The sequence below is a fragment of the Parus major genome, chromosome 18 (assembly GCF_001522545.3).
Source record: "Parus major isolate Abel chromosome 18, Parus_major1.1, whole genome shotgun sequence".
NCBI lineage: Eukaryota > Metazoa > Chordata > Aves > Passeriformes > Paridae > Parus > Parus major.
The window spans coordinates 9,176,705-9,202,673 of record NC_031786.1 but is presented as its reverse complement, the minus strand read 5'-3'; the positions used below and the strand labels follow the sequence as shown (position 1 = coordinate 9,202,673).

Here is a 25,969-nt window from a genome sequence, read left to right as displayed (position 1 = left end):
TCTCCTCAGCCCGTCCCGCCTCATTGGCTGGCCGCGCCCCGCCTCTCCTCAGCCCGTCCCGCCTCATTGGCTGGCCGCGCCCCGCCTCTCCTCAGCCCGTCCCGCCTCATTGGCTGGCCGCGCCCCGCCCCGCCGCAGCCCGCCCCCCTCATTGGCTGGCCGCACCGCCCTCCGCTGCTCATTGGCTGTATGCGCCGCCCGTCATCGCAATGCCGTTAGTAGGTCGGCGCTGCCCGCCAGCCTCCAGCTGCCATTGGTTATAAATAGAAGCCCCGCCTCCCTCCCCATACGCCATTGGTTACTGTAGCTGTCACTCATTTTGTTGGGTGGGAAAAGGTGGAGCCAGGCCCGCCTGTGGAGGCCCCGCTCCTTCCCTTGCTCCCTGAGGGGTTCCGGCTCCTTTGATCATGGCCGCGTCCTGCTCCCATGGGGGATACGGAACGGAGCGGGTTACCGGGCCCGGGGCAGGTCTGGGCTGGACATGGGGGGCGTACAGAACCGGAGGCAGTGGAGGAGGGCGCCGATAAATTGCGGGGCCTCGAATCCGTTTTTATTAAACAGAGACTGGAGGCAGTCTGGGGGACGCCGCTAGAGGCCCCAGGACTCCACCAGAGGGCCCCAATGTTTGGGCGGATCTCCCCAAAATTACAAAGTTTCCCCATGAAATGGTTGGGAAGGGCAGCCCCAAGGCTCCAGATCCCCAGGACGTTGGTCCCCACAAAATAAGGGGGAGGAGAGCAAATACAGCACTCGTCAGCACACCCCCAAGCTGGCCCGGGGACTTCCAGCAGCCTTTCTGCGGCAGGATGCATCCGTGGGTCTGTCTGTGCAGTGGGTGACAATGATGGCATTGTGAGTAACCCAGATCAAACTTGGGGCCTTCAAAACGACACTCTGGGCCCTCTAAATGAGTCTTTGAACTTTAAAAACATAAACCTTTGAATGTATAAATGTAGCATGAAGATGTCGGTTTGGTTTAAATGGACTATTTGGTCTTCCAAGTGTAGGCTTTGTTGATTTAAAAGTGGTGCTGTTTTCCATACTTTTGAGGATTGTGTTATAAAAATAAAGGTTTGCACTTGGAGAAGCTTGGGGCTGAATGTGAAGAGTAATGCTTTGGAGCTTAAGTGCTGGCAGAGGCAGGACGAGAGGCGCAGGGGCACAAATCCAGAGGCAGAGTGACTCGGGAGATGTTTTTTTACTGAGGCTCCTTGGTGGGGTTCTGGGCTCTGCCTGGGGTGGACTACAATGGACACAGCTGTGGTGCTCTCCCTGGGGCTCGCCTTGCCCCAGCACACCCTGAAGGGTCCTGCTTCACCCAAGGGTCTGGCAACTCCTCTGTGACCCGTGCTGGTCTTTGCTTTGCAAACCCCCAGGAGTTTTCCGTGTTGAGGGACAGCAGGTGCGAGCAGGGACGCTCACGGTGTCCCCCAGGCCAGCTCGTGGAGCCGGTGGGCAGCGTGGCTCAGCCGGCCGCGGTACTCCAGGCGGCAGTGCAGCCCCGGGGGGACGGACAGCAGCCCTCCCCGCAGCCCCCAGCAGCCAGCAGCAATGGTCCCCGTGGAATCGCTGTCCCCGCCGTGCAGCACCGCCCTGGCACACAGCTCTTCCCAGCTCCCGCCGGCCGCCAGCAGCGCCTCCAAGGCCACCATGGGTGCGTCGTGGCCGCTGCGCCCTGGCCACCCCTCCAGTGCCCAGCCCAGGTACTCCGTGTCCCGCTCGGCTGGGGATGGGAGGGATGGCACCCGCGGTGGGCCACGGCCTTCCAGGAGCCCACGGGAGTCCAGGTACCTGCAGAGGCATGAGGACGCTGAGGTCACTGGGGACACTGGTGTCACCAGACAATGGGGTAACCACTGACACTGGGGGTCACTGGGCTGTGGCTCTCCAGCAGCCCCTGTGACCCCAGATAGCTGTGGGGACACTGGGACAACGAGGAAACCTGGGGGGGGGTAGCAAGGCACTGGATGCAGTGGGGACACCAATAACACCAAGAAAACCCAGTGCCCCAGGAACCCCAGGAACACAGAGGTCACTGTCCCCAAGGATGGCAGCTCTGGCAGGGACACGAGGAACACTGGGTGCAGCAGGGACAGGATGGGCACTGCCAGCCCTGTGGAGAGACTGGGCATCAGGGTCAGCAGTGGCACCAGTGACACCACTGGGATGCACTGCCAGGACTGGCAGAGAGCCTGGCTGGCACCAATGACATTAATGGACCCCTGAGACCTTCTCAGTATCCTTCCCAGCCCCTCCCTGTGCTCCCAGTGTCCCCCCAGAGCCCTCACAGTGCGCACTCACCGGTGCCACGCCTCCCCAAAGAATGGCCAGGCAGCAGCATTTTCCTCCACAGCCACTCCAGTGCCCTCCACATAGTCCCATGCCAGGGGCAGTACTCGCAGCAGCTCAGCCCCCCAGCGCTCTGGGGGCTCTCCCCGAGCCCCCAGTGCCCCAAAGAGGGCCACTGCCAGTGCTCCAAGGTACCCTGTGAGGACAGGGGCTTTAGTGGGGTTCTGCTATCCCCTCCTGCCCACCCCTGCCAGCCTGGCACTCACCAGTGGGGTGGTGGTGCGTCATGCGCCCGCTCTCGATGCTCACCCGGATCAGAGTTGGCAGCTCTGAGGCGTGCGGGTACCTGCGCTGGCATCAGAGCAGTCCCCACTCCCCTGCTCCTGTATTTCCAGCCTCATCCCCATTCCCTTACCACCACCCTTGTCCCTGCTGTGCTCATTCTCCTAGCCCCATCACTTCCACGTCCCACTCTCAGCTGCTCTGTGACCTGTGTCCCTCTGCCCTGTTGCTGTCTCCATGTTCTCTGTCCCCAATCTCCCAGCTCCAGCACCACATGTCCCCAAGCTCTGGACCTTGTCCTCTCCAGCTCCACCAACCCCATGTCCCCACCACACTCTGTGTCCCCCGTTCCTGTCCCTCTGACATCCTCACGTCCCTCTTACCCTACTCCCATCCCTTCATGTCCCCTTTCCACCCCATTTTCCCAGCCCAAACACACTCATGTCCCCATTCCCCCAGCTCTGACACCCCCTTATCCCCAACCTGTGTCCCCATGTGGCATCCCCGTGTCCCCCCTTCCACTCGTTCTGACACCCCACATCCCTGTCCCCACCCCCCATCTCTGATACCTACATCCCTGTCCCCAGGTGTCCCCAGGTGTCCCTCAGCGTGCCCACCTGAGGCCGATGGCCAGGCTGCGCATGGCGGCCCCGCAGCCGGTGCCGCGGGGGTTGAAGGGGATGCGATAGCCCTCGGGCTCCCCTGGCCGCAGCTGGGAGGTGCCTGGGAGGACACGGGGGCGTGAGGCTCCCTCAGCCCCCCTGCCTCTCCCTGGATCCTGGGGCTCTGCTCACCTAGGATGCTGCTGGGTCCCGGCTTGCGTCCCTCCATGTCCCCCATGGCGGCCACGTAGCGGCGAGCCAGCTCCTGCAGGAGGGGTTCCCCCTCCAGGCCTGTGCAGGGTGTGAACACCCACCTGGGTTACCCAGGCTGGCAGGGAGAGGCCCCATGCACCCCCAAAAGTGAAAGGGGATAAGAAGATCCCCATTGCACCACCCCCAAAAATGTGGGGAAAGGGGACACTGCCCCACAGATCTCCCAAAGCTGGAGGGGAAGCAGCACTAGTTTTGTGGAGAAATGGGGAATCCTCCTGAGCACTCCAAGCTGAGTGAGAGAGGGGTACCCTTCCAGGTTCCCAAAATGGGAGGGGGAAATGTCCCCTTCTCCAGCACCCAGTAGAGGAGGAAAGGGCACATAAATGAGGGAAGACACACAGACACAGACTCACACTCCCCATGCCACCCCACCCAGAGGAAACAAGGATACACATCCCACCAAAGCCTCCCTGGAAACCCCTAAAAGGTGGGGAGAAGTGGAATGAAGACGCCCCCAAAGCTGGACAAGGCCCCCCCAGAGCTCCTCCCAGCAATCCTCCAGTTTGAGTCAGGATGTAATGGGGACATCCCTGACACATCCAGGGCTGTAAGGGGGTACCCAGCCGCACCCCCAGACACCAACCACGCAGCCCAAGGAACAGAGCAGGGACTCTCCATCCTCTAGGGGACATACTGAGGACACTCCCTCCACAACAATGAGGACCCCAAGCCCAGGGACCCCTCCCTTGTGTCAGTGGGGTGTCACGGAGCCCCCGCACCTGTGGCCAGCCCCTCGGCGGTGGCAAGGTGCAGGACGGTGTCATCGCTGACGGGCCACTCGGGGGGCTCCAGGTTGATGGCTGCCAGCCCACCCAGCTGGGCCAGCTCGGCGTGGATCTGGGGGCCCGAGGTGCAGTACTCCCAGCGGGCCCCCCGGTACCCCAGCGCGTCCCCCACCCCGCTCAGCACCATGGCCGCCTCGTAGCACTCCACCGAGGGCACCCTGCGGGAACAGAGGGTTCAGGGGGTGCCCAAGGCAGGGGGAGCCCCGGGGATCCTGCTGCACTCACGTCTCCTCCATGGTGGAGCAGCTGGGAATGCCTGTCAGGCTCAGGGCATGGGGCCAGTGCTGGCCACGGGCCCTTAAGGGGACCAGAACACCCCGGGGATGGGGGGTACAGAGCTGCTGCCCCCACAGCGAGGGGGAGAACACAGGGAGAGACTCCAGGGACATCCTGGGTGGGGGAGGCAGAGGGAAGGAGAGGCTCCAGGGGTCCCAAAGGACATCTCTTTTTAGGGGCAAAGCTTTAAATTGCGGCAACAAAGAATCCTTTGAGGGCACAAAACCTAACTTCAGGGTTCAAACTCTGTTTTCAAAGCTCAGTTTTTGTGCCCTAAAGGACATCTCTTTTTAGGGTCAAAAATACTCTTAACATCTATTTTAGGCCTTTTTTTTAGCTTTAACATCTTTTTTAGGGGCAAAGCTTTAAACTGTGTCAGCAAAGCATCCTTTGAGGGCACAAAACCTAACTTCAGGGTTCAAACTCTCTGTTTTCAAAGCTCAATTTTTAGGGCTCCAAGCCCCCTTTTTAAGACCCAACCCTTCTTTTGGGTGGTCCAAATCCCTTTTTTACCCCTCAAAGTTTCCACTGGAGTGCCTGGAGCCCTCTGTTCAGCACCAAAGCTTCACTTCTTGGGGCCAGAGAGGTTCACCTCCATTGCAGGATTTGCAAGGCAATTTGTAGCCTCTCAACTATTAATTCTTTCCATGCCTACAGCCACCATTTTGGGGCCAAAATCCTAAGTTTTGGGCTCCCAACCTCTTTTATATTAGCTGTTGCCTTTTTTAGGGCACAGGGTTTCATTGTTTGCATCCAAACCCTCATTTATTGGAGAAAAGTCCTGCCTGTGCTACAAATCTATATTGGGATGATCCTAAACTTCATGTTTCCTTCCCAAGGTCTTAGTTCTGGCTTCCTAATCAGCTCCTTTTAGTCTACAAAGTCTCATTTTTAGTGTCCAAAAATGTTTCAGTTCACAACTTCTCTTTTTGTGAATTCCAAGCAGGGTTTTTCCTCTCCAAAGCCTTCTTTTCAGGCAATTTGGCTCTTTTCCCAGTTAAAAAAAAAAAAACAACAAAAAACCAACCAAAGCCCTGTTCTACAGAGATTAAAGTGCCACCTCGCACAGGGTTTGGTTCTGAAGGCAAGTTTATTGTTTGAATAATAACCTCCAGGTTGATGATCATGAAATAACAGGATTCTCAATAATTTGTGAAACCAGGAGGGGCACTAACAAAATTTCCACACTGGGTTTCTGGAGGGCAGGTTTTGGCCTTTTCAAGAAGCTGGTTTGGAATGTTCCTTGGGAAACAGCCCTTAAAAACAAAGGGGTCCAGGAAGGATGGATGTACTTCAAGAAAGTAATCTTGAAGGCACAGCAGCAGGCTGTCCCTGTGTGCTGAAAGACGAGCTGTCAGGGATCACAGCCCGCCTGGATGAGCAGGGAACTTCTGAAGGGACTCCTGTTCTTCGTGTCCAAGCCTCTTTGTGGATGAGGGACCAGCTGGCAGAGCTGGGCAACTTTCTGCAATGTCTCCCTGGGTGCTTCCTTCTTAGAGGCAGCACTGAGAGGAGATCAGGGGGGGCTGCTGGTGCTCTTTGTGTAAGCTGCTCCCTACTAGGGATGCTTCTGGTGCTTTCTGCACTCCTCTGCTTCCTCTCTGGCATTGTCAGATCATCTGCTCCTTCCTCATCCAGGCTGACAATCTGCCCGTGTCACTGCTGTGGTGGGGCGAGTCCCCTGACCCAAGCACCATTCCTCCTGTGTCCTGTGCCAGCTTGCTGAGTTCTCTCTGCCCCAGCATCCAGGTAAGAAAGACATTTAACAGGATCAGCTCCTGACCCTTGGGAGATGCTGCTTGTTCCTGGCTCCATACTTGTTGTGGTGCCACTGAGCAGCACCCTCAGGGCCTGGCCCTCCAAGCCCTTTTCAGTCACTATTGGCACATCCAGCCCATGTCCCTTGGAGTGACTTGAACTCTGTGTTTAAAAACACCAGATTGCTAGATGGGCACATGCAAGCACACAGCTTTCAAAATCTCATCACACAAACATCTCATGGTGGGTATTTCCACCACTGCCTCGAAGCCTACAAAGAAGGAAACACCCTGTAAATGACTCTTACATGACCATGTCACAGCTCACCAGTCAGAGGCATGATGTTCACTGTAAATTGTCATCAGCCTCAACAAAGACACTGGATGATGTGCCAGGGAATTCTTTGTGTTTTATTGTTGCCATAACTCTGGCAACCAGCCCAATATTTAGGCTTAAAAGATGTTGGCTAACGAACCCTTAAATCCTACATTAGGCTTCCATGAGTGGTGGCTGACAAGCCCTTAATTTCATATAGTAGACTTCAATAATTTCTCAACTCCCACCACAAGCTCCTCAGAGGTGCTGGATAACAAGCCACAACACACTTCCACAAGCTTCCCACTCCCTCAGCAAACTTCAGTGTGAAGCACAGGGCAGGATATCACTGCCATGCTTTGTCCAGACAAACCAAGGGAGGAGAGTAATAAAGACAGAAAAGGGAGAGAGAACAAAGCTTGTCACCAGTCCATAGATCCCATGCTGGTTCTAGTGTGGATGATCTGGAGCTGGGATTGCAAGACAAAAAAAGCCAGAGAAAAAGAGGAAAAAGAGCCAGGGAGGCAATTGGCTTCCTTTTATAGTTAATTTGGTGGCTACCAAACTACTACACAGACTTAATTTTTTGAGCTGTTTTCTTCATGCATGCACAGCCAGCTCTTTTGGCTCTCTTCTGGGAAGTGAGCATGAGTGTCAAAGCAGAGCAGGAATTTGGCTCAGCACACTGCTGCCCCACCCCTGCAGGACTCTCCTCCAATGTCCTTTCCAATTGTAATAATCAGAATGTTTGACACAAAACATACTTAGGTCTGGTCCTCCACAAGCCAACAAGGAGTTTTAATTCTGGCTATGGCTTTTCTGCTGGTTGATTCCAAACAGGTGGGGTTTTGTTTGTTTCAGATGCTGTGCTGCTGCATCCTCCAGGCTGTGCTTGTCTGACATGCATCTCTGGGACGCTCAGACCTCCTCACTGACAGGTAAGAGTTTGTGATCTCCACAACCTGCCTCCAGAGAGCATAGTCCTGCCATGAGGATCTGCCCAGCTCTCTCTGTGCTGGCAAAGTTTGCACCCAAGCAAGGTTTGGTACAGGCACCTGCTGGCAGATCCTGCTGGAGGGCCCTGGAGCTGTGGCATTCCTGGGAGCACAGTCAAGGCATAAAGGACTGGTTCTCTTCCTCCTCCTTCCTGTTAAGTTGCCAGAGTTGGTGCTGTTGATGATCCACCTGCAGAGATCATTGTCCCACTGTGGGGATCTGCTCCGGGCCCTCTCCCTGGCGTGGTACCTCTGGCTGTACATCCCCTTGATCCTGCCAGGCAGACCCTGTGCTGCTGAGGAACCTGCCTGCTGCTGGCTGGCCCCTCCCTGGCCCAGGATGGAATGGGAATATGGTGCTGCTGCTGAGGAAGCCATCATTTCTCTCATTTTCAAATCTGAGCATCTGGAGGAAAAAAGAGTTATCTCTGCTTCAGGCATTCCTTGTAGACTCCTCTGGGATTCAGTCACTTCCTTGGAGCAACAGAGAGAAGACTTCACCAAGGTCACCACTAGGATGTTTAATCAGGGTCTTCCCACCAGGTCTGCCACTGTCAGAGCGAGTCCTTGTCTTTTTTACCCCCTGTGGCCTCCACAGAATCCTAGAATCTGGATGAAAGAAATCTCATTCCAATCCCCATGCCATGGCAGGGACACCTTCCAGTAGCCCAGGTCCAACCTTGCCTTGGACACTTCCAGGGATCCAGGGGCAGCCACAGCTTCTCTGGACATTCTGTGCCTCACCAGCCTCACAGGGAAGAATTTCTGCTTAATATCTAATCTAAATCTTCCCTCTTTCACTTTAAAATCATTTCCCCTTACCCCATCACTACACTCCCTGACAAGGAGTCCCTCCCCATCTTTCCCAGGGGCTCCCTTGAAGTCCTGTTCTCTACACGAGCCAGCTTCAGAGAGCAGACAAGGGGCAGTTTACACAGGGCAGCACCCTAAAGCCCAGCAGGGAAAGAGGAGGACTGGAGAGGGGTAGTTCAGAAGTGACAGCATTGAAGGATCTATGAAGGAATTTTCTCCTATGGCAGAATCAGGAGAAGGAGAAAACAAATGGGTAAGACAGGATAAGGAAATGTTTTCTGACCACATGATCCTGGTTATTACCTGGCATAGAACAGCAAGTAGGCTTGCTGCCCTAGAACTGTGTGGATGTCACAATTATCCACAGACTCATCGTCCATCTTGTACCACAGCCCATTGCTGGCCTGCAAAGAAAGGTGTCCAGTTCTGGAGAGGAGCTGCAGGGTTTCTCCACAACACCAAAGGCAGAAAACTGCCAAACCAGGAGTGCTCAAAAGGACATCCAGTCAAGCCCCAAAGGAGACCTTGTCCCCCAAAACCTTGGCTGCCAGTAGCACTGCTGGGAAAGTTTGTCTTTCCCAGCACACATTTCTCCCTGTCAGGAGGGAAGTTGCTGCTTACCTTTGTGTAGCACAAAAAGTGTCCCTCAAGACAGGTGTCCCCACTGTGAACCACGATGGCATATAAGGAGCAGAGGAGGGGTTCCCCAGCTGTGTCTGACATGTATGGCCGAAGATCCAAGTACTCAGGATACTCCACAAACTACAGAGAGACCAAGAGGGCTCAGAAATGGTCCCCAGCTGCAACATTCAATAGTCTTCAGCATGTAATGGCTGGGGTGGCAGGAAACTGTTCTCAGCCAAAGCAGCTCTGTCAGAGCAGAGTCCAGGCTCATCTTTTCATGGGAATTCTCCTCTCCACAGAAGGGAGCACGAAAATCCCAATGTGAGCATCTTCTGACACCTTGTGTATCACCCTGAAACTAAAGCCTTCTGATTGTCTAGAAGATTATTTTTTTTTGTTATTTTCCTTTTTGATTGTTTAAAATATTGTTCCTTTTCTCTGTTCATTTTTTCTTTTTCTTTTTTTTCTTTTTTTAAAGAAGAAAGCATGAGTTGTTGCCCTGAAAATTGAGCCTTCTGATCTTGTTTTTCACAGTTGTAGTTACTTTTCCAGGAAAGTAACTGTAAACATAGATGTTTATGCATTCCTTCTAAGAAACATGTTTTGATGGATGTTTCACATGACCAGTGTGATTAGGAAGGTGATAATTATCCAATCCCTGGTCATTGTCAAGAATCTAGAAATACTGGAGTCAGAAAAATAAAGTGTTTTTTTTTTCTTTCCTATCATACCATCGTCTGTGTGAATCATTCTGTCTTTTAGTGACACTTGTGACATGAACATCTTTGGGGAATCTGCTTTAGCAAGTTGCCCTCCAGTGCACACACACCTTGTTGATCTTTGTGCCAGTCCATTGGTCAGCCCTTTCCAGACACAGCGTGAGGACTCTGGGTGCGCGATGGACCGTAACCACCTTGGAGGCAGCAGCTTTCCTCTTACACCTTGAAACCAAGCACACAGCCAAGTGCTGAAATGCACCTGACCTTCCCCAAGAAGGCCAGGCAGCCTCTCCCCCGCCTCACACATCTTTACACTATTTTAAGGTTATTCAGAGGCAAATTAAAAAGTTGTGTCATGTTACTGAGCATTAAAGCTCCTTGAGAAGATGATTTCTGTTCGGGGCCATGCAGCCCCTCACACAGAATCTGGTGTTATGATGTTGTGTGGAATCATCTTACCTGCCACATCTGAAGCACTCTCTCTGATCCAGCTGCTTGGGTGTCACACAGTCCTCCAGAACTGTGGTGAGGGATGAGGCTGCCTGGAGGAGTGGGAAAGGAGCTGCAGGAGATGCTCTCACCAAACACTTCCCAGGAGCTGACAAGAGCCAGGCAGCTGATGCTGAGGAGACCTGGCATTACCCCAGAAGGAGGCAGGAGGGTGTGATGCTGAACATTTCCCTCATGTCCCAGGGGCTCCCAGAGTCATCAAGTGCTCCCTCTGTGTTGCCACCGCTCAGTTCAGCCGCCAATGGCATGCAGGGGCATCAGCAGTGAAAACTGATCCTACCTGTGAGCCTGGGAGCCAGATGGATATTGAGGGAAGGCAAAGGGAAGGAATAGGAGAGTATGTCAGGGGTGCAGAGGGGGTAATGACTGCTGGCCCAAAGCCTGGGAAAGACCAGGGCCTTGGCCTCTGCAGGAGGACACTGAGGACACTGTGCTTTCCCCTTCCCACTCACCACCAAGCTCCCTTGTGCTCGCAGTATAGGTTTTTAAGACAAGTGCTTTGGTTCTGGAAAGCTACAGGGGCCTTGGGATGTCTTGAAGCTCAGTTGCAAACTTCTTACTCTGATATCCAAAGAGACATCCAGGAAGGCCTTGTAGGAATCAACAACTGCTTGGCAGCTCAAGCACGTGACTGGAAGGAAAATCAAAATGCCGAGTGAAGTTAGCTGACTGTGCTGGTTTATGCTCATGGGTTGTCCCATGCCAGTCATCACAGGACCAGCTGCTTGTCCCACGCAGACAGAAGGGCACAGACAAGCCAAGGAAAGCAGCAGTTGTTGAAACATACCTCTAGATTTCATGAAGCCCCCAAATATTTGATGGATGATGGTAGTTTCTTGCAAAGAGACATTCAAGCTGGAAATAAATGGCAAGGCAGAGAGTTACCTCCTCCAAGGGTTTAACACTGAAAGGTCTGGATGTCAGTTTTCCTTGATGGGAGCCCATCAAGGAGTCCAATGGGTTTGGAAAGACTGGAATTTGCAATTTGCTGGTGCTTACTCGCGGCGTGCGCTCAGACAAGCTCTGTGCATGGCACTGAGAGTACAGCGTAAGAACTCGTAGGCGTTTTCCTGCCTGCCATATTCAAACTCTTCTCCTATGACTGAGAAAGAATTTAGTAGTTCTCCCCTAGAAGAAGGGAAGACCAAGAAGAAAACCTGTTGGAGCACCTGGAACAACTTACATTTGAGGTCCTTGAGGACAGCTGCAGGCAGGATGGTGCTGGCTGAGGAACACAGGACCTTCCTGACGTGTGCTTCCATGGTGCACATCATGCAGAAGCCTTGCTGCTGACCTGAAGAGGGAAGGAAGGAGGGAGCAAGGAAGGGAGGGACAGAAGCTTCTCAGGGTAACAAAACATCTCATTTTCTTGGAAAACTTACTGGAGATCTTGAAGTTCTAAGAACAGTCTCCACTTTACTCCCAAACTGCCAATGTCCCAACAAGCCCAAGCCATTTGAGTCAATACACACTTCAGAGGTAGGCTAAACTGGCAGAAGTGCTCTATGCAATAAGTCAAGAGAGTTCAGCTTGCAGAGGTAGAAACTTGGGGCTAGAAAGAGGTGTTCTGCTGAAGGTGAGTGCAACCAGATAGGACAAGCATCTTTTAGCTGATGCTCAAAGATCATAAGCTCATGGGGCCAACAAAGAAGGGCTGCTGTTATTCTAAACCTGATTCCAGGTTCTGGGAATCCTTGAGATGCACCCAGGAGATTTACAAGATATTCCTAAAAGTACTCACATGACTGGCTGTGCTCATAAGAGAGCAGGTAGTTGGCCAGAGGGGGTGTGTACGTCAGGCACTGCAGGATCACATTGATGTAGCAAGTATTGCCCAGGTTGAAAAGTCCTGCTCCAGGTCTCTGTCTTTGCTGCCACTCCATGCAAATCTTCTCTCGGGGAAAAAGCATTTGAGCCATTCCCTCAGCAGTGTCTGCAGGGAAATGACGTTTGAAAAGAGATGAGACAATGTTGTTAGTTGAAACCATATTCACTTGTTGAGTTGTCTACAGGAGCACCAAGGACAACAGCTCAAGTCACCAACTCAGAAACATCGGGGAAAGCCCAGCACCCTGCTGACATCTACTGGTTGGGAAGCAGTTTTGGAAAACTCTGTTCCCCTGTGTACTCTGCCAAAAATCCAACAAACCCACTCTGATTTCTGGGCCTCAGGCCACCTTCCTTTCCCTCCAGAGTCTTGTATTCCCAGAACTCACAGGAGCTGTTCCACCCTGCATCCATCTCTCCTCTGGGGAATAGAGGGGAAATCTTTGGATGACAAAGCTCCAGAAAGATCTCCAAGTATCAGGTCAGCACCAATCCCATCACTTGAAGGGAAAGGAAATGATTGTAGCTCAACAAAATTATTTTGAAACCCCAAACATGACTCACAAAGTACCTTCAGCTATCAAAAAGGTTTTGGTGGTGCTTGTAGCTGTGGTCAAGAATGAAGAATGCTTAGAAAAAGGCCAGGCCACAATGGAAGGAGCCTGGATATCCTGAAGGCCAGCTAAGCCCAGCTAGCTTTCAGTGGGCATTCTCAGGATGCCAAGCATTGGTCAGGTGAGATCACAATTGCTGGGCCACTGCCATATCTCTGTCCCTTTGTGACATGAGGCCACATGGGGTCATGTCCCTTTGAGGCCACAGAACCCCACGGCTGTCACAGCCCGGGCACCTCTCACAGCTGAAAGTCACTGGACCAGGTGCTGTGGATAAAAGGTTGTTTGTCTGTCAGCAGAGCTCCAGCAGCCAGAGGAGCCAGAGGCTGCTGAGGGCTGTAAATGGACCTGGTCACAGTTCAGGTTGGTACATTTGGAGTGCTGGTGGTTTCTGTTCTCAGCTTCTTTCAGGCTTTAAGCCCCTAAAGATTCCTTTTTAGGAGGAAAAGCCTCCGGTTGTGGCTGTGAAGCATTCTTTGAGGGCACAAAACCTAACTTTAAGGCCCTCATTTTCATTTCCAAAGGCCCATTTTTAGCTCTTACAGACCCACTTTGAAGACCCAAAGTCCCTTTTAGAGGGTCCAAGGCCCTCTTTTACAGCTCTAAGCTTCTACTAGAATGCCTAAAGCCCTGTAGTCATCATCAAAGTGTTGTTTCTTGAGTCCAGAGAGGAACCAGTAGCTTCACCTCAAGTTTGTAAATGGGCTCTGCAAGAGTGAAAAAGTCAATTCAAAATTAACAAATTAATTCCTGTTGCCCTTTGGGTAAGAGTTTGTACTTAGAAGGGGAAGGTGATTTGAGAAGAGGGACGTTTGCAGCTCGGCTCTGAATTTGGGGCAAGTTTGAGCTGAGCTTGGAGCGTTTCCTTATTTCACGAGTCGGCAGCGCTATGATGTGGCTGTTTTGACGAGCTCTGATGGAGCCCAGGAAAAAGCCAAGTGCTTCTCTGCCCCAGCCCCATCTGTGTGAGGGCTCTGCTGTGGATCCTGGCTCTTGGAGGCTGAAGAACATGGTCCTTCATAAGGCTGGGAAGATGAATTGTCTCGTTGTTGGTTCTGCAGTTTATTGGCTGCCAAAGAAAAGTGAATTCCAGCACTGCCTCTTTCTTTTAGAACACCTCGTGTGGGACCAGCTGTCGAACGTTTTTAGCTTTGTAACTGGGCTCTGTGAGACTGAAAATGCATGAAGGTGCATCCAACTGTGCTGGGACAGAAAAGCTCTTGGCTTTTTCCCTGTCAGCGCTCATGGAAACAGCCACACGATAGCGCTGCCGGCTCGCAGGAGAAGGAATCGCAGCCAGCCCCAAACCACCCCAAGCGCAGAGACAAAGCTGGAAAGAGCCAAACTGGGAGCTTCCCTGCTCTTAAATAACCTTTGTCAGGACAGAAAGTTTTCGCTGGCTTTCCCCTTCTAAGTACAAACTCTTGTTTGCAACACACCCAGAGGGTGTGACACAGCATGAATTCCTCTTGCTCTAAGCAGGCTTTTCACAGTCCAAAAGCCTGAAAACATCCAGCAGAAACAGAACTCACAAAAGTGCCAGCTGAGAAAGCTCTTGCTGTCTACAACTTCAGCTGCACCCATCAAACTACCCCAGTGCCTTCACTTTCCTTCTCAGCACTGTGTCCTGTCATAATCCTTCAGTCCCACAGAGTCAGATCCACACAGAACACAACAGCACCCATCCCAGTGCTGCTCACACACCAAACACACAGACTGCTTTAGGACCAGGACTAAAAGCTCAGCAGCCTGGAGTTTGTATTCCCACTGTAACTACTTCAACAGGTCCAGCCCATGGAGCTGCCTGCTGGGAGAAGTGATTAAATTCACCAAGGACCACCCAATGTCTGGAATCAAAATTGGTTTATTTGCCAAAGAGAGGAACTCTAAGCCCATCTCAAAAGAAATGGGATTCCTTCCTCCAAAATAGAAAAGATGTGGGTGTTGATGCCATAGAAAGGTGCCAGGACACTGTTACAGGGCATTACCTGCCCTGGCAGGCCAGGCAGGGACAGGAAGGGACAGGTAAGGAAAGGGGAGGCAGGGAAGGGGTGCACAAGGCCATGCAGGGCAAGGGATGGGCACTTAAGGCAAGGCAGGAACACAGAGGGGTCAGAAAGGCAAGGCAGAGGAGAGGAAGGCATTGAAAGGCAAGGGAGGAAAGGAGCAGGCAGGTAAAGGTGAGGGATAGGTGTAAAAAGCAATACAAAGCCAGAGGTGTAGGCAAGGCAAAACAAAGTAGGGGGTGGAAAAGAATGGAAAGGAAAAGCGAAATTTGGTAGGAATGGCAAGGCAAGGCAATAGACTGACAGGCAAGGGAAAACCTGTGGGGTTTAGGAAAAGCAGGGCAGAGGAAGGGAAGCCCAGTGATGGGTAGGCAAGGCAAATCAGTGGCAGAGTAGTAAAAACAAGGCAAGGACAGGGAAGAGAGAGGAAAAAGTCATGTTGGGTCATGGTCTCTGAAAAATGAAAATGATATTTCTATTACACAAGAAAGAAGTCCTGTAACCCCAGTGACCCAGGTGCAGATGAGAGGTGGCCCAGAGAGGTCAAAGCCAGCCAGGCCTGTCTCTGCTGGCTGCTTTTGGCTGGGACAAATCCTTGAATGTGTTGAGATTTGGAGGTGCAAGACAAATTTCAGCCATGGGCTTCTGGATGAGAAGGGCAGTTCTTTGCACAGGAGGAAAAGCATGAAGCCCCAGTGTTCAAGGTGCAGACAAGAGGAGGCCCAGAAGAGGACAAGGCCAGCCAGGCTCATCTGTCCTGGCAGCTTTCATCTGTGAGCAATCCCTGCAGTACTGAATTTTGGAGGTGGAATCCCAGTTTGAGCAAAGAGCTTCTGGATGAGAATGGCAGCTCTTTTCCATAGCAAAGAAATCACATGGCCCTGGTGTTCCAGATAAAAGACATCTCAGGGGAGGTCAAGGCCAGCTAAAGCCACCTGTCCTGTCTGATTTTGTCTGGGAGCAATCCTTGGAGCTGTTGAATTTTGGAGGTGCAATAAAACTTTTGGCCATGGGCTCCTGGATGAGAAGGAGAGCTCCTCTCCATAGGAAAGAAAGAACACAGCCCCAGGGTTTCATGTGCAGAGGGGAGACAGCCCATGGGAGGTTAGGGTTAGGGGGTTAGGGTTACATTTATGCAAGGATTAGGGTTATGGTTAGGGTTAAATGAGGGTTAAGGTTAGGTTTATCTGAGGGTTGGTGTTGTGTTTAGGGATAGGGTTCAGTTTAGGGTTAGGATTTTGGTTATGTAAGGCTTAGGGTTAGGGCTAGGTTTATCAAGGGTTAGGGCTAGGGTTGGTTTTGGGGTTCAGCTTATACAGTGATTAGTTTTATGTATAATTAATGGTTAATTTTTGTGCTATGTACAGCTTGGTGTTACAGACAGTGTTGGGATTAATGGTTTTCACATTCCAAATTAGGGTTAGGGTTAGTTTTAGGATTTGGGATGGTTTGTGTCTGAGTTTAGGGTTAGGCTTTTGTGATGAATCAGGATAGGTTTAATTTTAGTGTTAGGTTTAGGGTGATTTTTGGGTTAGGGTTCATTTTGGGATTATGGAAGGTTTTGCATAGGGTTATGTGAGGTTTACCCTTGTGGTTAGTTTTAGGGTAAGTTTAGGCTTAGGCTTTGGGTTAGTATGAGTGCTATGATTATGGTTAGAGTTAGATTAATGTTCAGGGTGAAGTCTTATGTCCTGTGTTAGTTTTATGTTCTCAGTTCAGGAGAGTTATTATGGCGGGAAAACAAAAACTCAAAATTGTAAAAATCACCTTGGATAGGAAGAATAGAAAGAGCCGGGTAGGTGAGCCAGCTTATTAATTAACTAGTTCCCTCATTATCTTCAGGGGAGTGTGGGGCTGCTATTTGCAGTGTGCAGACAGGAATAAAGGGCACTTGGAAGAGGTGGCTGGGGCTGTGGCAGCAGAGGGGTGTCAGCTGAAACCCGGGCATGGCACAACCTCTGTGGGGTGACCTCCCACACAGGACCTGCCCATGGCTTCCAACAGCCTCCTCCAGCCTTGGGGACAGCACTTGAGTCAGTTTTCCACCAAATTTGGGTGAAAATATGGGGTGGGCATGCACCCACTCTGGCCAGGGCTTCTCCCTCATTGCAGGACTGCTTTTCAAGCTGCCCCTGCAGCTCTTTTGGGTTTTGTCACATGGCTTAAGCATTTCTGGATAAAGTGGGGCTGGTGGAGTTGTGCAGCTCATCAGCAAGTGCTAAATGGCAGCAGAAGTTCTGGGGCAGGGGCTGAGGAGGGCTCAGGCTGCAGAATGAGGAGCAGGAGCTGTGCCTTCCCCTCAGCAAATATTTATGCTTTAAGCTTTCTCGCTTAAAGCCCTAATTGGAGTCTAGGTGAGCTGGCTCACTAGAAGAGAGCCTAATAGAGACATTGCAGTGCTATTAGCACAGATGGTTGTCATATGTATGCAAATGAGGAGCAAATTGAATTTGGTGTCCCCTCTCACCAGCTGTCCTATCAGCACTGGCTCCTGCAGCAGCAAAAGGCACTGCCACTGCTCTGCTAATCTGTCATCGCAGATTAATTACAACTAACACATTAATCTTCATTTGTTTCCCCATACAAAGGAAGTATCCTGTTCTTTCAAGTACACTCTGATGGGATGGGGTGCTCCAACCTGGGAAAAGGAGAAAGAAAGGGAAGGAGGGCCAGGCAGCTTCATTAGTGCCAGCCCTGGGGGCTGGGGCTGCTGCAGCCTTGGAGGGGCTGTCGTGCTCCTTCTGGCAAAGCAGAGCCCACTGGGGGCACTGGGAGCCTCAGCCACCTGCCTGCAGCTCCTGGGACCTCCACTTTGCTCCGGGAGCCTTCCTGGGACACGTTTCTCTGCTCGGCTTTGTCCTGCAGTGACAGTGTCACTCCTTTCGAGGCTGGCAGCTTCCAAGGGGTGCTGGCCTTAGCACAGGAGTTTGCTGTGCTGGGCCAAGGAGGCCCTTCAGGAGCTTTTACTGCTGCCTTGGGTGGCAAGAGAGTGACTGGCTTCAGTCCCACTGCTAATTTTGACATTTTGATGGAAAGCAAAACAGTTCTTTTTTTTTTTTTTTCTTTTTCAGTTCTTTTATTTTTATTTTTTTTTGTTGTTTTGGTTGTTTTTATTTTGCTTTTTTTTTCCCCAAGTGAAAATATTGCAACTGAGACATTTTACAGGCTTCTGGAGCACCCACTATGTTTTTGGGTAGAAGTCTAATTAGTCTCTAATTAGTCCCCAATTTTCTGCTGTTTATTGGAGTAACCCATCGTTCTCCTCAGCTCTCTGTTAGTTTAATGTTTGGGCTGCTGTCTGCTCCATGTCTGCTCTCTAATGCTGTGATCTGAACTGTCCTGATGACAAATGTTAATGATGTCTATTTAATCAGCCTGTAGAAGCTCAAATCCCACATACCCCATGGGCTGGAGAGATGCTGAAGGAGCCAAGGTGAACAATTTCCATCCAGCTTGAGACAGCAGGAGCTCTCTTGCAGGCAGCAGCACCAAACAGGCACTTTCAGCCACCCTGGAGCTGTTTTCACATGTCCTTTTGATCCTAAAACCTTTTTGCCTTGCTGGGCTGCTCTACCCAACCACTGCCCAGGATTCACCATTCCCTTTGAGTGCAATCTGCCAATGAGCCACACTGGCTGGATTACTGAAATGAAATGAAATGAAGGCCTTGTGATGGCATCACCTCATTTCTCCTGCACTAGCAGAGCCACCTGGCTGTTACTGTGCCCAGCTCTGTGTGTGCTCTGCTCTGGGAGCCACCCAAGAGTCCCCATTCCCTTCTCACAGGGCCATGGAGCTGCTGCTGCTCAGGAAGGAGGAAAGACTTGGCACCACAGTGACACTCATCTGTTCTCTGCCCTCCTGATGGCACATTGGGAAGTTTGCTAGAGGTGACACCAACACCAGGGTGGTTCTGCTGCAAAGATTTCCTGTCAGGGAGTTAAACCCAACTGCAGAGCGATTCCCAGATGAGAAAACCCGGGAAGGTGGAGCTGCATTTGTGGGAGCAGGTCAGGAGCTCGTGAGGGATAACCAGGACTGAAGTGTGATCACCTGGCACAACCAACAGCAGGGATTCAGCCACAGCCACCCTTTCCATGGAACCTCCAGAAGGAAGCAAACCCACTCCTGTGAGAAGGGTTTGCAAGGACACAAACAGCTGCAGGGTCTGGCGACAACATCAAACATTTTGCGGAAATAAATGGAATGTACACTTCTGTTGTTCTAAAATTTAATGTTTTGTACCGTTCCAGTGATTTTTAAATCATGGGAAATTGCATTGCCTACTGTTGTGATTGTCATGCCTTGTTCCCAGAGAGCTGGAGCTGGCCTAGATGGCAGTGGAAGGGAGCAGGGCTGTGTGGGGTATGCTGCTGGTAGCTGGAGACAGCAAACCCAGGCACTTGGTGCTTTAATAACTCCCCACAGGAAAGTTGAAGAAAAAAGTTGATTAACAAGAAATGGCAATTCTAATAGCTAAACATCTTTTTGCTGGAAATTTTCTGTAATACCTAAAAGACACAGTTTGTTCTGAGCACAGAAAGTGCATTTATTTTGGCCAAAGCTCAGCCATGTCTCATGCCAGGCTGGTTTCCTCACGTTCTCCCTGGGATGAGCAGTGGCCACAGCTGGTCCTGTCCTGGTGCTGAACCCCAGGAGCCTGTGCCACACTGCTGGGCTGGGCAGAACAAAGAGCCCCATGGCATGTCTGGCCAGCTGGGGGGTTTGGGGACAGGGACATTTCCAGTCCTTATCAAGCAGTGCAGATGAATGCATTTCTGAATGCTTCTAGAGTAGGTTAATGATGTGTTCAGTGTAGAACTGGGCAGGAATGCTGGATTTGGGGTTCATTTTGGGTCAGGGTACAGAAGATTTTTAACTTTGTATGAGGTGCTTGTATCAATTCCAGCATGAGCAGGGCAGCCCATTTCTGCCCCAGTCCTGCTGCAGGTGCTGTGCTGTGCTGTGAAGGAGCTGCTTAGTGTGGGGTGTGTGCAGAGGGAATCAGACCCACCAAAATGTGAATACCCACCTCATTTTGGGGTCACCAAGAGTAGTCTGTGGGGTGATGTGGCCCTGCATGTATTGAACAAGATCAGGAAAGGCACAGAGCACACTTTAGTGTCTTCAGGGCACCCTGTGCACACAGTTTTTTGGAACTGAAGTTTGTGGTGCTCTGCTATTAAACTTAACTAGCATTTGCATTTCCTAGAGATGGGGTTTAACTCCACATTTCTACTGCTTTTCAGAGAAGCTGTCACATTCTCAGAGGGTTGGCTTCTGTCGTTGATACCTTTGGTCAGTGCAAAGACAACTGCAGAACTGTGCTTCAGGACCTCAGCCACGAGAAGCCAAGCCCTGTGTCTCTGGTCAGGTTATTTCAGTGAGACAAGAGCTCCCAGACCTGTCTGGCACCTTCAGACTTCTGCTCCTGACACTCCTGTCTGCCACCCAACAGCTCCAGTGCCACCCGTGCTGTGCTCACACTGGAGATTCAGTTTCTTGCAGTGGCTGATAATGGGATTATCCTCCTGCAGCCACAGCAGGACAGCTGGAACCACATCCTTCACAAAAGAAATGTTTGTCACCGGTTGGCATGTTTGCTCTGTCAGGTTGAGCTCTTTATCTGTGCAGAGTCCTCCAGCTGGCAGTGGTGCTACCTTGTGTGGCCCCCATGCCAGCAGAAATCAAAGGGCCAGCAGAGATGCCCCTGAACAGCCAAAAATGGATGTTTCCAGCAAATTCCTTGCACAACAAGTTGCACTTGAGGCTGATGTGACTGCTGCAAGTAATTACATTTTCCTGCTCCATGAGAAGCACTTCCCTCCGAGACACAGAGTGTTCACTCTGCTTACGGTGTGGAAATTGAGATATTCCTTCTGTCTAACAGGGTTTGAAGCTCTCTGAAGCTGGGCAGTGTTTCTATTAACTGCAGTCCTCATACCCAGCCCTTAATTCATGCTGGGCTGGCAGGAGGCGTGGGGGGAGTGCCTGGCACGAGGGCAGGATTTGGGGAGTCCCTGAGATTTGTGTACTTTGGCTGAAGTTTGCTTGTGGGCAGAAAGGCTTTTGGGGCGTGAGGCTTAAAAGGGTCTTTGAGTAGTTGTGCTCAATACTCCGTCAGGGTTATGTTAAAGTGTCCCTTTTTTTGTCAAATATATGTCTAGACAGCAAATTCGTACTTGTGACCGAAATGTTTCCCTCCTGGCCTCATAAAAACATACCATCACCTTTAAAACATCATGCCCCTGTTGAAAAATTTGCTGCTCTGGAGTTACAAGGAGCACTTGAGCATCCCTGCAAATGGAAAAACAGAGTTAAAAATAGTGTCTGGTTTTCCAGGGAGGTTTTGGGCAGCACGTGGGGCATCATCAGATTTACCAGAGGCACATCCCGGTTGTTCTTTACAATTGTTTATATTTTGTGTGAGTGTGTTCCTCCCATTCCAGAGAAGAGGGAAGGCACCCAAGTACTGTCCAGCAATCCAGAGCTCCAGAAAAACCAGATTTTCTCCCCTTTCCCCCCTGCTGCAGGGGCCTCATCATAGCAGGAAGAGCCGGTTCACCCTCATCACCTCCTCTCTGGTTTGCATAGGCAAAGAAATGCAAAGCACATGCCAGGAAGGCGATAATTCCTTGGTGCCACCCCTGGCACAGGTGACAAGGTGATCCCAGCTCCCTGCTTTGTCCCCGGGGATCCGCATCGCTTTCTTTGCATTCCAGCCGCGATCTGCGGTGCTTGGAATTTATTGGGATGCAAACACACTTGAACAATGCAGGTTTGCCAGGGCTGGTGCCCGAGCGCTGCTGTCCGGATGAACAAAACTCTTATTTTGGATCCAGCCCCAGCTGTGCCCGCCGAGTGCGCTGGTGAATGAATGGTGCGGGCTGGGGAGGCAGCTGGAAATTCAAGGCTTTCCAGTGACCCCCAGCAGGGTTTGGATGCTGCCCAAATCTCTGCTAATTGGCCCCGGGAGACCCCCATTTGCTGCACCCTCATCAGTTTTCTGAGCCCGACAGGGGGGAGAAAAATCCCTGGATGGAGTTGGTGGGGGCAGCGCTTGGCATTCACATTCAAATCCCCCAGGTTTGGGTAGAGCGAACACCTCCTGCCCCTGCAGAGCCCACCTGGGGCTGGCACCCCCAGTCTGGCAGAACTGGGAATGGGGAGCGGGTGGGAGGAGCTGCAGCTGGCCCAGGGAATTTTTGACGGTGAGTAATAAAGAATTGCAGTTTGAAAGAGATTTGGGGGTTCCGTGCTGTTGGTGACAATGAGCTGCCAGCCCCAAGGTGGGTGAGGTAAGTCAGGGCTGGCAGGAGGTGAAATCAGTCACTCCTGAGCAGCCTGGCTCCATCCCTGACTCCCACAGGCTCTGCCAGCAGCTCTGGGACAGCAGGGAAAGGTTTTCCCCTGGTTTTAGCTCCCAGACTCTGGAGCCACCATCAGCCAGAGGAGCTGATGAAAGGTGGAGTTTGGAGCTGATGAATGCTGGCTCTGAAGGTCTTCTCTTCCTCCTGATTTGATTTGGGCCCCTGTGCCACTGCCCTGGCACCATCTCTCCTTCCTCCCTCTGGTGCCTGATGAGGTTATGGGTGACTTGTGTGGGGTTTGTGTCACCAGGCTCCATCTCTGCCTTGTTTCTTTATTTTCTTCCAGTTTGTAGCTGATCAGAACCTCACCAGCAAAAGCAACTCCCCTTATGGCAAACACTGGACAGGGGGTCTGTACAAACTGCTGACGTTTTATTTCATGGGACCACCCTCTTCCCAAAATAACATTTAATAATTCATTTCCTGCAAGAAAACTTAACTATATTTTTAAGTGTTTAATTTTTTTTGTTTTGTTTTTTGTTGGTTTGGGGGTTGCTGTTGGTTTGTTTTTTAGGGGGCTGGGTCAGGAAAACACAGTGTTTGTCTCAGTGTGTTGTATTTGATTCTTTCTGTTTCCTCCTTTTTAATTATTAAACATGAGTATCTTTTGAAACAGAGCTTGGTTTCTAGATGAAACATCAGAAAGTTTTCCTTGAAAACACTGAGGAAAATGTGTTTTGGTATTTTCCATTTTGGCATATTCCAGAGGAAATCATGGTATATTACCATGTCCCATTTTTCTCCCTGATTTTGTTGCCAAATAACCCAATCAATTTAATGTAAGTTTGCTATTAGTTTCAGTCAATTGTAATTATTTTTTTTTAAAAAATGAATGCTTTCCCTTGGAAAAAGAGGAAGGGAGAGGAAATTATGCTTGTGGCAGAGCAGGATTGTGAGTATTGCCTTCAGACAGCACAGAACAGCTTATGGAAGGAGGAAACTGGAGTTGTAAATACAAAAAAAACTTTTCATCTCTAACCAGGCAACAATTTCTCTCAGGCAAATCACAAAGATCTTACCAAGACCCCAGGAAGTAGCTGGAAATGTTCCCACACCATAAATACACTTGACATCTGCCATTGAACAGTCTGTTGTGTGAAATGGAGCCAAATTGGATGAATTGTGTAGCTGTTTTCTACTTTGCAATGCCCTACGTTCACTTGCTACAGTCTTCCAGTGTTTTAAAACTTATTTTCTTTTTTTTTTTCTTGGTATCTTTTCTCCACCTGGTGCTCCAGTGACTTTGTCTGCAAGGAAAGGTGATGCTGCCACACAAGCTGTGGTGGGGAGTTTTGGATGCTGCCAAATTTTGTGGTTTCTGCTGCCTCCCAGAATGACAAACAACGTCTCCAAAGCCTTGTGGCACCTTCTGTGCCCTGGATGGGACCTGGGGCTTCTTCCTTCTCCAGGCAGATGTAGAAGGATGTCACAGAACCTCCTCTCAGACTTCACACCGAGCTTTAATGGCCTTTCAAGGGTCTATTGTTTTCTGGTTTGTTCTCTTTGTGCTCAGCACCTGGCATGTAGAAAACGTGCTTGGAAGGACAAATAAATCATTCTGATCATCCTGATGGTCACAATAAATCACACAGGCCATGGGAATTGCTCCCAAAGGTGCTGTGGGAGCTGGGTGTTGTGTTTTGTTTAGGCCAGACCCTCAGTTCAGATCCCCTGCAGGTTTTGGTGCCTCACACCAGGAGCTGATCCCTCTGGTGTGGCTCAGGCTGGGATGGAGGCAGAAGCTCAGGGAGAGCCCAGCAGCTTTGGCCTTGCTGTCCCAGCAGGTTTGGTGTGGGTGGTGGGGACATGACATGGGAAACCAGCCAGCTTGGGTTTTTCTACTTTTAATGAGGGCAGAAAGTAAATAAATGGACTAAATGGCAGAGAAGAGTTGCCTATCCAAGTGCCTGAGAACTGTGAACCAGAGGGGGAAAGAAAAACTTTAAAACTCATGCTATTTTTGGGAAACTGATAACACAAGATTCCCATTTGGCTCTTGTCTTTTGAGCCTGTTCTGCTTGGGATTTTTTGTTCAACCTGACTAGAAACCTATTATTTTGTTTAAATGAAAGATGATCCTGATACCTGGCTGAGGAAGCCATTGCAAAACAAACTTGCCAGCTTGCAAAAGAGAATTGCAACACTGGCAAGGAGCAGCTAAAGTTTAAAGATCCTCCTCATCTCTTAGCCCCAAGCTGTTATTAATCAGGTAAGAGAGAAAGGCATGCACAGCTCTCCCTTCTGAAGTGACTCATGAGGAGGAACGCTTTTACCATTAAAAGTTTTCATTTCAGCAATTCCTTCTTTGTGCACAGAAGCCTCATTAAAGCATGGTCAGCTGCCTGTCCTGTTGGACTTGTTTGCTCTGGGCCTCTGCCTTGCTGGGATAATTTGGGGAAGCATTGGTTTGCAGAGCAGGGTGTTTGCTCAGAGTTTGATCTCTGTGGTGGGTGGATGTGAGGAAGAGGAGCAGCAGAAGAGTGACTTGTGGCATGGTAGCAGAATCAAGTCTGGCTAAAAGGCAGCAGAGGATAAATGGAAACACTTGACTCCCCTGCTCCATGTTTCCTAGGAGCATTTTCTTTTAATTGAGTGGGCCATTGTTTGCTGAGCATAACCTCTTGCTTCCCTTTGTAAGTGTGCCACCCCCTTTAATTAAGAGGGATGAAAAGGGGATATTCCATCCTGCAGAGGGGCAGGAAGGGGTGCAGCTGAGGCTGCTCTCTCCCATACAGCTCTGCACAGCCTGACACACTCAGCTGCATCACTCATCCTCGCTGGCAGCACCGTGCACTGGCTCCAAATAACCCAAGGATGGCAATTCGAGAGCCATGGAGGGGTTTGGGTTGGAAAGGACCTTAAAAACCACCTTGTTCCTGCCATGGACAGGGGCACCTTGCACTGGACCAGGTGGTTCAGGCAGATTCCTGTGGGCTGCAGGAGTTTGGTGAGGTCAGAGCCTGGATCAGGGGTGCAGTGACCCTTTGGCTGCAGGAGTTTGGGTGGGGTCAGAGCCTGGATCAGGGGTGCAGTGACCCTTTGGCTGCAGGAGTTTGGGTGGGGTCAGAGCCTGGATCAGGGGTGCAGTGACCCTTTGGCTGTAGGAGTTTGGGTGGGGTCAGAGCCTGGATCAGGGGTGCAGTGACCCTTTGGCTGCAGGAGTTTGGGTGGGGTCAGAGCCTGGATCAGGGGTGCAGTGACCCTTTGGCTGCAGGAGTTTGGGTGGGGTCAGATGTCACTGTTGGACACGATGTAGAAGTGTGGATTCAAAGCACACACCAGGACAAGTTGTAAGGAAAAGGGGTTTTTATTCTTTGAACTTTTCAGCTTTTATAGGGTTTTATGCTACAGGTTTAACATGATTGGGTAAGGGAACATCACCTCTTGTCCCATTGGTGTGACAAGAGGAAAACACACTATCTACATTTATACAGAACTGTTTTGAGAAAGCAAGATGGTTTACAAATGTTGTCCTTGAGTGCAAGATCTCCCAATGAACTTCCTCTTGGGAACAGATCTGCCACAGCCTGCAATTCTCTCAGGCTCAGAGAAAATCAGGTGCACAGTCAGAGCCAGGCTCTGGGCTGCAGACCCAGAGAAAGCCAGCACAGGGCTGAGCATCAGTGGGGACATTCAGTAGCTGCCTGGCTGAGAGGATTGGCAAAAAGATGATTTTGAAAAGCAAAAGCACAAGGCAATACAAGCTTTAATATCTTATTGAGGAGGGTGCTGCCCATCCTGTACTGAAATTGATGCCTAATGGTTTTTAATTTTCTTTTTCTTTTTTATATTCTCTGTGTTCTTTGCACAGAAATTTGGAGCTCTGTAGCCTATTACTGCATTTGTAGTTAGTTTTCCCAGGATTTTTGCCTGCCCTGATATGCAGAAAGACAAAACATATTCCAAAGCCC

General features: G+C 50.7%; 1 protein-coding gene across 1 annotated transcript; it reads right to left on the bottom strand.

Annotated features, from left to right (window-relative positions):
* Positions 1-1,179: 1,179 nt before the first annotated feature.
* On the bottom strand, positions 1,180-4,484 carry LOC107212272 (protein ADP-ribosylarginine hydrolase-like). The gene is made up of 7 exons (XM_015645322.1): positions 4,457-4,484; positions 4,166-4,389; positions 3,366-3,464; positions 3,189-3,294; positions 2,556-2,635; positions 2,302-2,485; positions 1,180-1,791 (listed from the first exon to the last, which is right to left on the bottom strand). The coding sequence occupies exons 1-7, from the start codon at positions 4,465-4,467 to the stop codon at positions 1,419-1,421; spliced, it is 1,077 nt and encodes a 358-aa protein (XP_015500808.1). The 5' UTR covers positions 4,468-4,484; the 3' UTR covers positions 1,180-1,418.
* Between the last annotated feature and the right edge of the window lie 21,485 nt (positions 4,485-25,969).